Source organism: Nelumbo lutea, chromosome 8 (genome assembly GCF_056320005.1).
Source record: "Nelumbo lutea isolate HS-2025 chromosome 8, American lotus-T2T, whole genome shotgun sequence".
NCBI classification, from domain to species: Eukaryota; Viridiplantae; Streptophyta; class Magnoliopsida; order Proteales; family Nelumbonaceae; genus Nelumbo; species Nelumbo lutea.
The window spans coordinates 8,236,276-8,249,738 of NC_142691.1; the positions used below are offsets into that span (position 1 = coordinate 8,236,276).

Sequence of the window (13,463 nt, forward strand, 5' to 3'; positions counted from 1 at the left end):
TATTTTGGCCCTTAGGATCTAGGAGCGATTCGTAGTCCACTCTCCTTGACTTTGCCTATGCCGAAGAGGTGATTGGGTCTTGTGATGAGGAAGCCTCTTATCAGTTCATCAGTTCGCGCCTAGCCAGCCGCTAGGTTAGCGCCTGCCCCAGGTCGCGCTAGGTCGACGCATGTGCCAGGCTGCCAAGTCGCGAGCAGGTCACGTCGGGCTGCACCAGGCCGCCAAGTGGGCACCTTAGAGCTATGATTGTGCTGCATCAGCCTCGTAATGTCGGTCACCCACTCCTACAAGAAGCTACTAGGAGCTCGACCTTCGAGGGCAACACTATTAGCTTTGGGTCGCCAGCTCACACGGGAGCCTTGGAAGGCTTGACCAACAAGGGCGCCCATGTAGTCTGTTGGCCGCCAACTCTCACGGAAGCCACAAAGAGCTCATCTTTGTAGATGGGACCTCACGAAGATGACTAATGAGGTTTTATCTGAATTGAAAGTAATGTTGGTACAATTGCTTAGTCTGTTAGCTCCCTGCATAGTCTTTGAGTTCATAAAAAATGGAAAGTATAAAGCGAGAGCTTTTGTTTCTAAGAAATTATGACTTAGCTATCTAGTAGAAGAGGACTTAGCTTTTTAGAGGAGGAGAACTTAGCTTTTTGTAGCTCACCACAAGGCAGTTCGCCACCAGGTAGCTCACCACCAAGTAGCTCATCAAGGCAATTCACCACCAGGCTGTTTGCCACTAGGTACCTCGCCACCAGATAGCTCATCATTAGGGAGTTCCACTTCAGCCTCTGAGTCACAGGCCACTTGGGAACAGACAACACTAACGAGATAGTTAGTCAAAAAATTAATACTTGACCAGAAACGGTTACATTAATACCCATACCCATGAAATATAGAGAACATTGAATCGGGTTTCCGAGGTTTTCCGATTCATTTCCAGCTGAAAATAAACATGTAACAAGAATATCCTTGCTTTTCCTTCTATCTTGTTTTGCAGGAAATATCACATCATTCGTCAGTTCTAATTAATTAATTAATGCATAACAAAAGTGCCGAAGAGCAAACGCAAACTGTTTATTATATATGTTGTAGCTAACTTTGGGGCCTTGATCCTACTCTTATAGGCTCTCTACGGAATACTCTGCTACAAATTACAAAACCCAGGCAAGAAGATCACAAAATTCACATTGCCATAATTCCTCTCTACGGTCCTCTCCTGCAATGTTATTCTCTCAACTGTACGTACGTTCCTAGCTCGTTCGCTCTCTCTCTCTCTCTCTTTCACAGCAAGTTGTTAGAATAACAAGGAAGGTGGAGAAAAGAACCAAGTTCTGGAAACAGGTAGTGTAGACTAGACACTAGACATGCATCTATTATTCACGTTCTGAGTGCATTATTGCGAGTAATTGGGTCCCATTCCCAAGACAGGTAACTACGACCATCGCCATGGGCCACAGTCAACGAAATAAAGGTTGTGGGCCGGTTGAAAACCCAATACATATATGATCCAGACATCCAGTCAGGAAGATGAGGGGTCTCAATCTTGGTTGTGGTGCAATTTATATTGGGTTATTGTCACCTAGTTGACCAAAAACCGATGACAATTCACAGAGAATAGATTGAAGGTGATAGGCATTAAATATCACATACACTTGAGACGTGTATTTGAATTTTGAACCAGCTGGATGGTCATTGGTCATTGGTCATTGAGAGGTTGGTCCTTTGATTCTCATATGTATCAATCGCCCTCAGCTAAAATAGGTTGCCCTGCCCGGCCCGTGTTTCAACGTCATGGCTTCTGGGTTGAGCTGTATGAAGTTTATATTATCGACCGGCGGAATTAGTGGTATTTCCACTGTATGTTCAGGTTACTGTAATCTTTCATTTCACCCCCCTTTCTACTCAAATCAAGTTTCGTGATTTGCCTACCAATCTTGACCATCCAATTGCTGCAGCAGAGGTGTGTGATTATCGGTTCGACGACGGTGACCAATGGGCCGGCGACACTTGTCCTGTAAGATGATTGTAAGTAACTGCGTGACGTGAGACATGGCGCAACTATTTTTTTCTTCTCTTCTTTTCTTTTCTTTTCAGTGAATGCTCGTGTATATATATATATTGTGTTGTGGCCTTGTGGGTAGACTAAAGAGATGATGGCCGGCCGTCGTCCCAAATTCCAGTTCCCAGCTCCCACGGTCCAAAACTAAGAAAACCAAAAGGATAAATAAGCAGGTCTCTGCCGGAAACGAAGACAGGAGGAGGAGGAAAAGAATGGAGTGGATGGAGATACTTATTGGGGTGGCCCTGGCTCTGTTGGCCAGTGTGTGTGTTTACACGCACAGTGTTCTGTGGTTGAGACCACAAAGGCTTCGAGAAAAGCTGAGGAAGCAAGGAATCCAAGGTCCAAGACCTTCTATTCTCACTGGAAATGTGTGGGAAATCAAGACCATCCAATCGAAAGCAGCGGTGTCTTCAACAGAACGTCACGGGCGTCTCACCGATGACTACGCGGCTCTCCTCTACCCTTACCTGGAATTCTGGAGGAAGCAATATGGTATGCTTCATATTTTGTTCCTCTCTCTCTCTCTCTCTCTCTCTCTCTCTCTGTGTGTGTGTGTGTCTTCTTGGTTTGCTATGTGTTTGGTTAGACTTATTAGTTCGACGGCAAGCTTCGGTGGTACGGGGGGAAAGGTGATGGGTGATAAGTACCAACATGAGCTAATCTCATCACAGCGAGGGTTGGGTGAAAATTGTTTTAAGGAGCCTACCCACCTAATAAAGAGAGTATACGTGGTGCATGCATGATTAAGATTACATGGAAGATAATCTGCAGTCACTCTGCCTCTGCCTCTGCCTCTGCTGAATAATTATGATGGATTTATTTGAGTGGTGGAGTTGGTTCTGTGAGACTAGCAGAGCAGCCCCCAAGCTGTTCATCCGCTGTCCACTGCTCTTGGCCACAGCCTCCATCGCCACCCAATTTTGTGATCAATTACTCCCTTCATCGTATTCAATTCACTGACTCAGGAGCGAGTGAGGAGGGCAGATATCATTATTTTGTTGGGACAGAAGCCGAAATTTCGCCTTCTGCTAAAACCGATACCCATGGCTTTTGGATATAATACCGTTTTATGGCCCCATTAAAGCGGTGACTTCGTCTAATTCAAAGTGGGGTCATAACAGGCTTGATTTCGTTATTTTTTAAATTAAATTTTAATCCTGCTCTGCTCTAAGATATTGTCATAGCAAAAGTAGTTTGACGAATTAAATGGGGGCTCGGCCCATTTAATTAAGACAAAGACAGGATCCAAAGGTACTAGTCTACTACCTACAGCTAGCTAATAGCTTAGCTCGGCCGGTACACGTAGATGTGGTCTCCACCAATCCCCATTATCTCTGGACTCTGGAGTTCATTAATCCATATATTATGACTCTCAAATCGAAAATTAAAAAAAAAAATTGTTTGTTGACTGAGGGTTAATTTGGATACCATGCAGGTCCAATATTTACGTACGCAACAGGGACAGTGCAACATCTGTACATAAGTGAGCCCCATCTGGTGAAGGAAATAAGCCTATGTAGATCTTGTGACTTGGGCAAGCCTGTATACCTAGTCAAGCAGTTTTGGCCCTTGCTTGGACTTGGCATTACCAGGTCCAACGGGCAGCTTTGGGCCCACCAGAGGAAAATAATTGCACCCGAGTTCTTCATGGACAAAGTCAAGGTATTTTCATAAATTAAATGTAATTAATCCTAATAATAGTATGCATGGCCAATCAAACTTACTTCCAAACTTGTGCAAGTTGTCAAGTTTTCATGCAAATTTTGTACTGGTCATTTGAATTCCTCAGAATTCCACATTTTGGATAATTGGTACAGGTGGAATCAAGGTTCAAAGTATCGTACTTGGAAACGGATGATATATACTTTTTCTTTTAGTTTTTTTTTAAGTTTAATTTTTTAGGAAGCTTATATGATATTTTTTATGATTAAAAAAAATTGGGGGTCAAAAATATTTGAAAACAGGCGGACGTTTCGGACCGTATCTTTTTTAAAAGATACGATGTGATATGCCCTATATTGGGCATGTCGTATCAATACTTTGAACCATGGGTGGATTCAAATTCTATCTCTACAACACAAACTATATATTTCAATATTTCAGGCAGGGAAAGAATTTCTTCATTCATATTTTGGTTATGCTAAGCTAACTGTTGTTGAAAATTTGGCTAATGGACTTCCTTAAAAGTTTTGCATCAGAAAAAAACACAATCAGATGTAGCTATATATATATATATATATATATATATATATATATATATATATATATATATATATTTCCACTGTTTAATTTATTGTTTCACTTTGAAAAATTATTATGCTTCTTTTTCTTTACAATAATTATCTGTAGGGAATGGTGGGACTGATGATAGAGTCTGCCCTGCCACTGTTGAAATCATGGGAGGATCGAGTTGAAGGGGATGGAGGAGTTGCAGACATTAGAATAGATGAGGATTTAAGAAACTTATCGGCAGATGTAATCTCAAAAGCTTGTTTTGGGAGTTCTTATTGCTACGGCAAAGAGATATTTTCACTAATTTGGGCACTTGAAAGGACTGTTTCATTTGCAGGAGTACTTAATAAAATTCCTGCTTTTAGGTATTTACATTACACTCTCTAGCCCATATAACCTAGGGTCTATTTGGTTTATAATTGGAATCATAATTAAAATGATTTATTTTTATATAATCAATTGGAATGGGATTTCAATCTTAAGGAGGGGACAGGAAACTTGATTTTAATTTTGCTCAATCAAATAATTAGAATCAGAATTATTCATTCCCATTCAGGACCCCTATTTCTGCAAAACAAATGGGCCCTTACCGGTTTCATTGCTACGATAGCGTATGTTCCGGACTCCTATTCCTGCAACATTTGTAAAGATTATATTACGTTGCAACATTTACAGCTTGAGATGCTTTGCAGATGCCTTCCAACCAAAAACAATAGGGAGGCTCGGAGATTAGAGGAGGAGATCAAAGAGTTGATTCTGAAGGTGGCAACAAAACGAAAAGAAGAAAGTAATTATGTAACATCATGTGAGACTGAAAAGGACCTATTACAAATGATACTTGAGGGTGCCTGTGCTGATCAGCTTGACCAAGAAACAGCTAATCGCTTCGTTGTAGACAACTGTAAGAACATATATCTTGCTGGCCATGAGACCGTTGCTTCTGTTGCCACATGGACCTTGATGCTACTGGCTTCGCATCCCGAATGGCAGTCACGTGCTCGCACCGAGGTCTTTGATGTGTCCGGCGGTGGGTTGCCAGATGCTGACTTGCTTTCCAAGATGAAAACGGTATACATCATCATCACTATCATCATTATTATTATATTAGAAAATAAAAACCTATTTTTGCCCTAATTAAGGGAAATTTTCTGTAGTTGTACTTTGGCTCGAGTGATAATTTAGTTTCCAAACTTTAAAATGTGATAATGTAGTATGGAACTTTCAAAATGTGACAATCTACTACCTGTCATTAATCAGTCTATTAAACAGTCGTTAAGTGACATTTGAAAAATCAAAAATACCCTTTGAATGCCATCTAATTCTCTTTATCAACCATCAAATTCTCTTCTATTCAAAAAAGCTGATGACTTTAGAAGAATCTAGAATTTGGGACTGTTCATTTTATTGTCAAGGTTTGGATGGCTGATAAAGAGAATTAGATGGCATTCTTAGGACATTTTTTACTTTTCAAATGTTACTTAACAATTGATTAATGATCTAGTTAATGACAAGTACTGGATTGTCATATTTTGAAAGTTTGAATACTGAATTATCACATTTTAAAATTTGATGACAAAATTGTCAATCGAGCCAAAATATAAGTACCGATTAGAAATTTTTCCTATAATTAATTAAATTTCAGCACAAATTATGAATGGACCTGTTTTTATCCATGCTTCAAACCCGATAAACTTTCATGTGAGAGGGCATGTCCAAGAATAAAAACTTATATATCCACAAACCTCACCTTATAGCTTAACTTTTAGGTCGAAGGTTTCACTGAGAATAATAAAATCTGTTACTTAACTTAAGGGGTGAAATTTCAATATTGTATATTAACACGGTTGGGGGTTTTGATGAGTTGGATAATACATTCATGGTTTTGTTAAGTTGTGGCCTGTGGATAAGATTTTGTTGGTCTATGGTTCATATGATGAGAATGAGAGGGTGCTCATCACAGACGTATGTAAATGCTGCAGTTGACAATGGTGATTCAAGAGACCCTTCGGCTGTTTCCTCCAACATCGTTTGTTTCGAGAGAGGCATTTGAAGAGATGCAGTTGGGTGGTTTTCGCATCCCGAAAGGTGTAAACATTTGGATTCCCATCCCTACATTGCACCGCATCCCTGAAATTTGGGGGCCGGATTCGGATGAATTCAAGCCAGAGAGGTTCGCCCACGGAATATTTGGTGCTTGCAAGCTTCCACAAGTGTTCATTCCGTTTGGACTGGGGCCCCGCACATGCTTGGGCCAGAAATTTGCCATGGCTGAGTTGAAGACTGTTCTTTCTCTACTGCTTTCTAAGTTTTCTTTCTCCCTCTCTCCTAAATATGTTCATTCTCCCTCATTTAAAATGGTTTTGGAGCCCCAATATGGAATGGATCTCCTTGTAAGCAGAAGATCTAAAGCAGAGCCTTAGAAGGTGACTATATAGGTTCTTTTTCTTTTATTCCCTTCTAATATTCAATTTCATTGTGGCATCTCTCTATTCTATTTTTTTAGTTTTGATATAAAAGGGACTAAGGGTGAATAAATGGGTAGGTTATACCTGGAACCAAATGGAATCGATCTCAAACTGACCTTGAACCGACTCTACCCAATTTATTACAGGATAGAGTCTGATTCTAAATTCTTCAAACTGACTCCACCCAGGTCAATTCCAGGGTCTAGGGGTTTATCCTACCCAAACTTATCCAATGAACCAACTTTGGTGGAATTGGCCTTGGTGAAACCTGCCTTGGAAGTTGGAATTGAACTTGTCTTCAAATAAACCCCAAAATACTTTTAGGAGTGTGAAGATTTAAACCCAAACGCTCATAATTACAAAGGCCATGGTGTCACTTGAACACTTAGTTGCTTAAGTTATTTAATCATTTGTTTTCATTTTAATATTTGAATGTGTACAATAAGTAATGTAAAAGGCTCAAAGGAAAGACTTTGGAACTGACCTCGGAACCACCAAGGTCAGAACCGCCTTCACAGGGTAAGATCCGATTCCAAAAACCTGGAACCGACCCCTACAAGATAGGTTTCGGGTTTTGCCATGAAACCAAATCGAACCAACCCATACTCACCCTAAGAAGGACCAAAAAAACTAGGCAACACTACAGATGTTTTTTTTTTATTCGGAGTGAAATTGCCTTCCAGTTGAAACGAATGGAGTTTTTGGAAAAGTTTTTCTATAAGACAAGACGCCTTTGGGCTGCGATGTAAATTTTGTTTAAGGACTAAGGTGAATATCTACATGCCTGACGGTGCAAACTAAATTACACAACAAACAATACCTCTCTTCCATTTCTTTGCCGTGTAAATTTTGCACCCGTAAAAGACTAAAGTGGTACAAATTTTCGCATTAACATTATTTTTGGTTTGATAGAAAACGAGAGAGAAACAGGAAGGTTATTAGTAAAATTTGCGAAACTTCTTAAGAAAATTCTCTCAATTTTCTATTTCTCTCAAATACAGACTTAAAAATAAAATAAAAACTGAAAACAAGTGAGAACACTGTTTGTTTCAAGAAAACACATATTAAAGAGCTATTTTGTTTTCCTTTTTTCTGCTTATGTGACACATTCTAAAAAAAAAAATTAATAAAACATTAATATTGAAAAACACTAAATTTGCATTGCCTCCCTACAGAGCATGCCTCACACGTGCCCACAGCACATCACAACCATAATATTCACAATGCACAGTTGGGAGTCGATCCGAATTCAGGAACGTCATCTTAGCAGCAGGGAAAGTATGTATTAATTAGCGCTTATATTTTATGTTGTACTCCACGTTGAATTGTAGATTTGTAGGTGCGATGGGAACAAAGCTCAATAAATTCTATAGTTTCTTGTTATTCTCATATTAGTTTGCTTAGTGTAAACTCTAGATTCTATGTGAATCATAATCATGATCTTATGCTCGAGTCGTCATTGTTGTGGTTATTATTTGGACCGGCCAGGCCAGTCCTACATGGGCCACGATATCAGCTATAAACATTTGGCTCATGAGCCTGGTCCACATGCTAAATGGGCCAAACTTGGGATGAGAACTGCAAACCTAAATGGGCCTACCAATGTGCATAAGAGGGCATGCAGGGCGTAGTGTACATATGAGTGACATGATGCAATATTTACACAAAAAAGGACTTCATCTCCTTTCTGCAGTTAAAAGGAGATAACTCCTATGCCAAATGCAGCCTTTCACGTTTTAGATAAGTTAACAAATGGAAAGAAAATTTGCAATAGGTTCCTAACTAATAAGTGATATGAAAACAAATTATATTAAGATAAAATAAAAGAATATAAATGATATCTGATGTAACCGTTTTTTGCCACGTACCAATGTTTTGTGATATCAAATTTTTTGGCTAATTACCTCATTATTTGACCCGGTGGTGGCGTGCCTTAGTGATGAGTTACTTGGTGGTGAATTGCCTACTGGCGAACTGTTTGGTGGAGAACTGCCTGGGGGCGAACTGCTTGGGGGCGAACTGCCTGGTGGCGAACTGCCCGGTGGCGAGCTGTTCGGTGGCGAACTGCCTGGTGGCGAACTGCCCGGTGGCAAACTGCCTGGTGGTGAACTGCCCGGTGGCGAGCTGCTCGGTGGCGAACTGCCTGGTGGCAAATTGCCCGGTGGCGAACTGCTCGGTGGCGAACAGGCTGGCGAAGAGTTGCTTGGTGGCGAACTGCCTAGTGGCGAACTACCTGGTGGCGAACTGCCCGGTGGCAAACTACCCGGTGGCAAACTGCCCGGTGGCAAACTGCCTGGTGGCAAGCTGCTCGGTGGCGAACTGCCTAGCGGAGAGCTACCTGGTGGCAAACTCCCTACTAGGTAGTCGGTGACTTAGAGAATGGTGGAGCTCCCTGGTGCGGTGCAATCCAACTGCCCTCAGCATGAGGTGGTCTTCTTTTCTTTGTAGGCAGTGGGAGCTGAGGGACCTGTGAAAACTCCATCTTTTCCTCCTCTTTGTAGGTGGCGGGAGCTGAGAGACCTGCAAGAACTCCATCTTTTCCTCCTCTTTGTAGGCGACGGGAGCTGAGGGACCTGCGAGAACAGAATCAGAGGTCCCGGGGGTATTTTCCTAGCGGGGGCTCTCCGACGCTTAAGTTAGCACTCTTATTGTAGAGAGCTTTGAAGATAATATGAGAGAGCTAGAGGACAGGAGTTACTTCCCTTTTTTTCCCTCCTCCCCTTTTGGGGGGTGAGGTCTTTATATACTGGAGTCTTCGCGGGTTAGGTGGGTGAAAAGCCTCTAAACAGTAAGACTCGTCACATCCTGTCAGAACTGGGGTATGGTGGTGAACTCCTCGAGGTCGTCAGGCTGGCGCTTGTGTTAGGCAGCCAGGTCGGCGCCTGGGCCGGGTTGTCAAGAGGGCGCCTGCGTCAGTCGGCGGGTCGGTGTCTGGGCTAGGTCGTCAGATTGGCGCCTGTGTCAGTCGGCGGGTCAGTGTCTAGGCCAGGTCGTCAGGTTGGCGCCTGTATCAGTTGGCGGGTCAGTGTCTAGGTCAGGTTTGTCGGTGGGCGTCTTATGGGCATCTTGGCCGGATCATGTGCTAGGCTGGTCCAGGTCGGCCAGTTCGCGCAGGCCGTGCGCAGTTCGCGCGGGCCGCGCGTCAGGCCGCACGCAGGTCGTGCGCGCACGCGCAGGTCGCGCAGGCGCACGGGTCGTGCCAGGCCGGCCAGACTGGTGCACTGCACGCGGGCCGCGCGTCAGGCTGCACGCAGGTCGTGGGCACACGCACAGGTCGCGCAGGCGCGCGGATCGCGCCGGGCCGGCCAGACTGGTGGCTGGGTGGGTCACCAACTTCATAAATTTGTTGGCTAGGTGCTTACCTAATTGTCACGAGATGCCACGTGTCACAATTTCACTGGAGGGCCAAATCTACCCTCATCAATATCTAAAAATAATTCTAAGCACATAAAATAAACAACAAACCAAAGATTTAAATAAGAAAGCTAAAAAAACATAGGAAGAGCAAACAATTAATATGTGATAGGCATGTGCCTATCTTGTCGTATCCATCTTGGTTTCATGTTAATGGGCTGGATCACCGTAGGCCTAAACCTCTCAGGTTAGTGTGGTAGAGTCTCTCAAAACAGCTAAGGCTGTTTTTCCCGAACAGCCAAAGTGATGTCCCCTGTATGTGGTGTGCTGGACAGTGGTTGGGCTAAACTATGGTGATGGATGATCTCATGATCTCATCACATGCGTTCCTTGCAACAAAAGGGAAAATCAATTAAACAAAAAGAGAAAATTCTCTATTAGTATCCTATACTTTGGGCCTAGTGTCACTTTGGCCCTCAAATTTTAAAATAACACAATTTAGTATTCAAATTTTTAAAACATGATAATCCAGTATCTAATGTTAACTAGTTGTTAACCAATAAGCTAAGTGGCATTTGAAAATGATATAAATGCCCTTCAAGTGTTATTCAATTTTCTTTATCAACTATCTAAATATTGATAAAAAATTAATAGTCTCAAATCTTGTTTGCCTTTTCCATTCAAGAAAGTTGGGGTACCTTTGAGTGGGCATTCTGGTGACCCCAACTTTTTTGAATAGAAGAGGCAATGATCTGAAAGTATTAATTTTTTGTCAATGTTTAGATGATTGATAAAGAAAATTAGATGACACTTGAAGGGCATTTTTATCTTTTTCAAATGCCACTTAACAGCTGGTTAATAGCTAATTAATAACAGGTATTGGATTGCCACATTTTAAAAATTGGATTACTGAATTATTGTATTTTAAGATTTAGAGACCAAAATGACAATAAACTAAATAGATGGTATTAATCGAAAATTTTCCCTAAAAAATTTATACACTCCACACGTAATCCTTTTACCCTAATTTTGTATTTTAGATTCCCCTATCAAAATCATCCGATATTCTGTACTAAGAAGAAAAAGTTGTGGACTCAAAATTGCTGTGCCTCTACGGGTTATATGGCGACTATCCTAAAAACGGAATGTAACGTATATATATGTATGAGTGTACTTGAATTTTTTTAATCCAGTACGATACTATTTCATAGATTCAAATTGATTATGTAATAATATATAGTTTCTTTTGTTTCCTTATAAAAATTACTGAATTATAAATCTTGGTTAGTTATTCGTGTCCGTCCGTTTCAGAGTGAGGAATTTATTTTCCAACTTTTTCAATTTAATTTGTTTTGTTGTAAATTACAAGGAAAGCGTGGTTTCCGTTGTAGGAAAAGACATGAAAAAAAGTCGTCTTCCCCTCAATTAAGCCCAGAATAAGAATAAGAATAAGAGAAAAGCCAAAACTAAAATTTAAAATCAGACAACAAAGAAGAAAATTAAAGAAAGAAAAAAGAGGGAAGAGAAATGACCACCTACCTTCTGATTATTTGTTTTGACATATTGTATGGGCCCTGAGGAGTGAGGATACCCTCTTTATGTAGTATTTTGATCTTAAAGTGAGACCATAGGGTTTTCAATATAATCGCAAAGTGCCAACTGGCAATCCTACTTTTATGTATAATTCTTTGGAGTAAAACAAATGTACAATTCATCGAATCAATATTCAATCAAACACATAGACTGTAAAGAATTATTAGATCTTTATATGGAAATGCAGTTTCTAAGACTAGAGAGTAGACCTTCATCACCGAGTCAGTAGCCTTTGTTTTTTTTTTTTTTTAATTATTCATAGGATTATGCAACGAGGGTAACCCATCTCCCAAATATATTAACCCCCAATCCTTCTGCATGTGGAGTTCAATCAAAAGCTTCCATTACAATCATCGAGAGACCTTACTAACCAGCCAATTGACACTTTGTAAGATAGTAACCTTTAAGCCTTGAAAAAAAAAATGATTCAAATACAAATGCATTCTAAGAATTGTGTTTGAATAAGATTCTAGGGTTTCAGAATTTTCAAAGTAAATTAAATTAGGTTGAATTTTCAAACTGAGTGAGAAGGGTGCCATCAACTTATCATGACCCAATTAGCAAACAATTTAGGGAAGTTAACGGGGCAATTAACCGACCAAGGCCAATCTCAGCATACTTGAGCCTCCAGAAAAGCGGCAATTCGGCGTAGTGCATGAAGCACCCCCATCTTGAAAAATGCTCTGCGAATACCACCTCTGGACCTATTAACAAATTTGGTATACTATATTCAATTGGGTGGTACTGTTGAAGGGACGAGAATATTGGTTCATAATTGAGCAAGATGCAGAAAAAAAAAATAAAATAAAATAATTAAATTGAGCTTGATCAGTTGGCATGCATTTTTGTTTTGTTTTGGATAAATTTCTCAAACTATCCTTTTTGTTTGAAAATTCGCAAGCATTACCTTTTGACAATTGATTAATATTTTCGTTACCCTTAAACCATTCAAATGTATATCAGTAATTGTTATAACTTCCAAAAATACTCAATTTATCCCTGTTATAACTTCCACCACCAGCGTCTTCAACACGTACACTTCATCATGGGACCGTGGAGGGATATTAACCTTGAAAACCAGAGACATGGTAAATAGTCTTTTTTGTCTTTTTGTTAATGAATATTAAATGGTGCTAACAACAAGGGAAGGGAAGTATTAATCAATTATCAAAAATAATAAAGATAGCTTTAATTAATTTTTAAACAGTAAGAATATATTTAAGTCAATTAATCAAATCATAAGAATAGTTTAAAAAATTTACTCTCTCTAGAGAATAAGCTAGAGAGAGAGAGAAGGATTGATCATGGGAGATATTTGAAAGACGTGCGGAGAGTTAAAAGACCCCCAAACTTTAACTTGCCAGGTGTAATGTTTACTTTCATTTTGATTGGATGAAAGCAATGTTTGAAGTTTGAGGTTTGAACCGGTTAGCTCCATCGGTCTCTTTTGAGGAAGACTCATCCATCCCGTCCAGTCACCAGTGCCCAGTGGTGGGTTCCGAGGTGGCGAGCTCCCGATCGATTTGTGGGTCCAGTATGGCCATATGGACGCCAACTCTAACCAACACTTTTGACAATTTAAAAGGAAAACAAGCCACATCAACGCCGCTGCCTTTGGCAAGCGGGGTAATGAGGCCTCTTCTAATAATGGTTTTGAGCCTTTTGACCAGGGACAAATCCAAAATTGTTTTTAGCCATCAGATCAGAAAGAAAGCAAAAAGAAGATCATGTGAAGGACCATATCTAACCTACTTTACA

The 13,463-nt window shown here is 40.6% G+C and overlaps 1 protein-coding gene across 4 annotated transcripts; it reads left to right on the forward strand.

Annotated features, from left to right (window-relative positions):
* The first annotated feature begins 1,768 nt into the window (after positions 1 to 1,768).
* On the forward strand, positions 1,769 to 6,774 carry LOC148842520 (cytochrome P450 714C2-like). Of its 4 annotated transcripts, XM_088957095.1 has the most exons (7): positions 1,770 to 1,866; positions 1,958 to 2,024; positions 2,141 to 2,553; positions 3,497 to 3,723; positions 4,411 to 4,658; positions 4,986 to 5,361; positions 6,273 to 6,774. In XM_088957095.1, exons 3-7 carry the CDS (start codon positions 2,271 to 2,273, stop codon positions 6,711 to 6,713), a joined length of 1,575 nt encoding a protein of 524 aa, XP_088813221.1. In that variant the 5' UTR covers positions 1,770 to 1,866; positions 1,958 to 2,024; positions 2,141 to 2,270; the 3' UTR covers positions 6,714 to 6,774. The 4 variants fall into 4 exon arrangements, with proteins under 4 accessions (XP_088813218.1, XP_088813221.1, XP_088813220.1 ...); XM_088957094.1 differs by having other exon boundaries at positions 1,958 to 2,553; XM_088957093.1 differs by having other exon boundaries at positions 1,812 to 2,024.
* Positions 6,775 to 13,463: the final 6,689 nt, after the last annotated feature.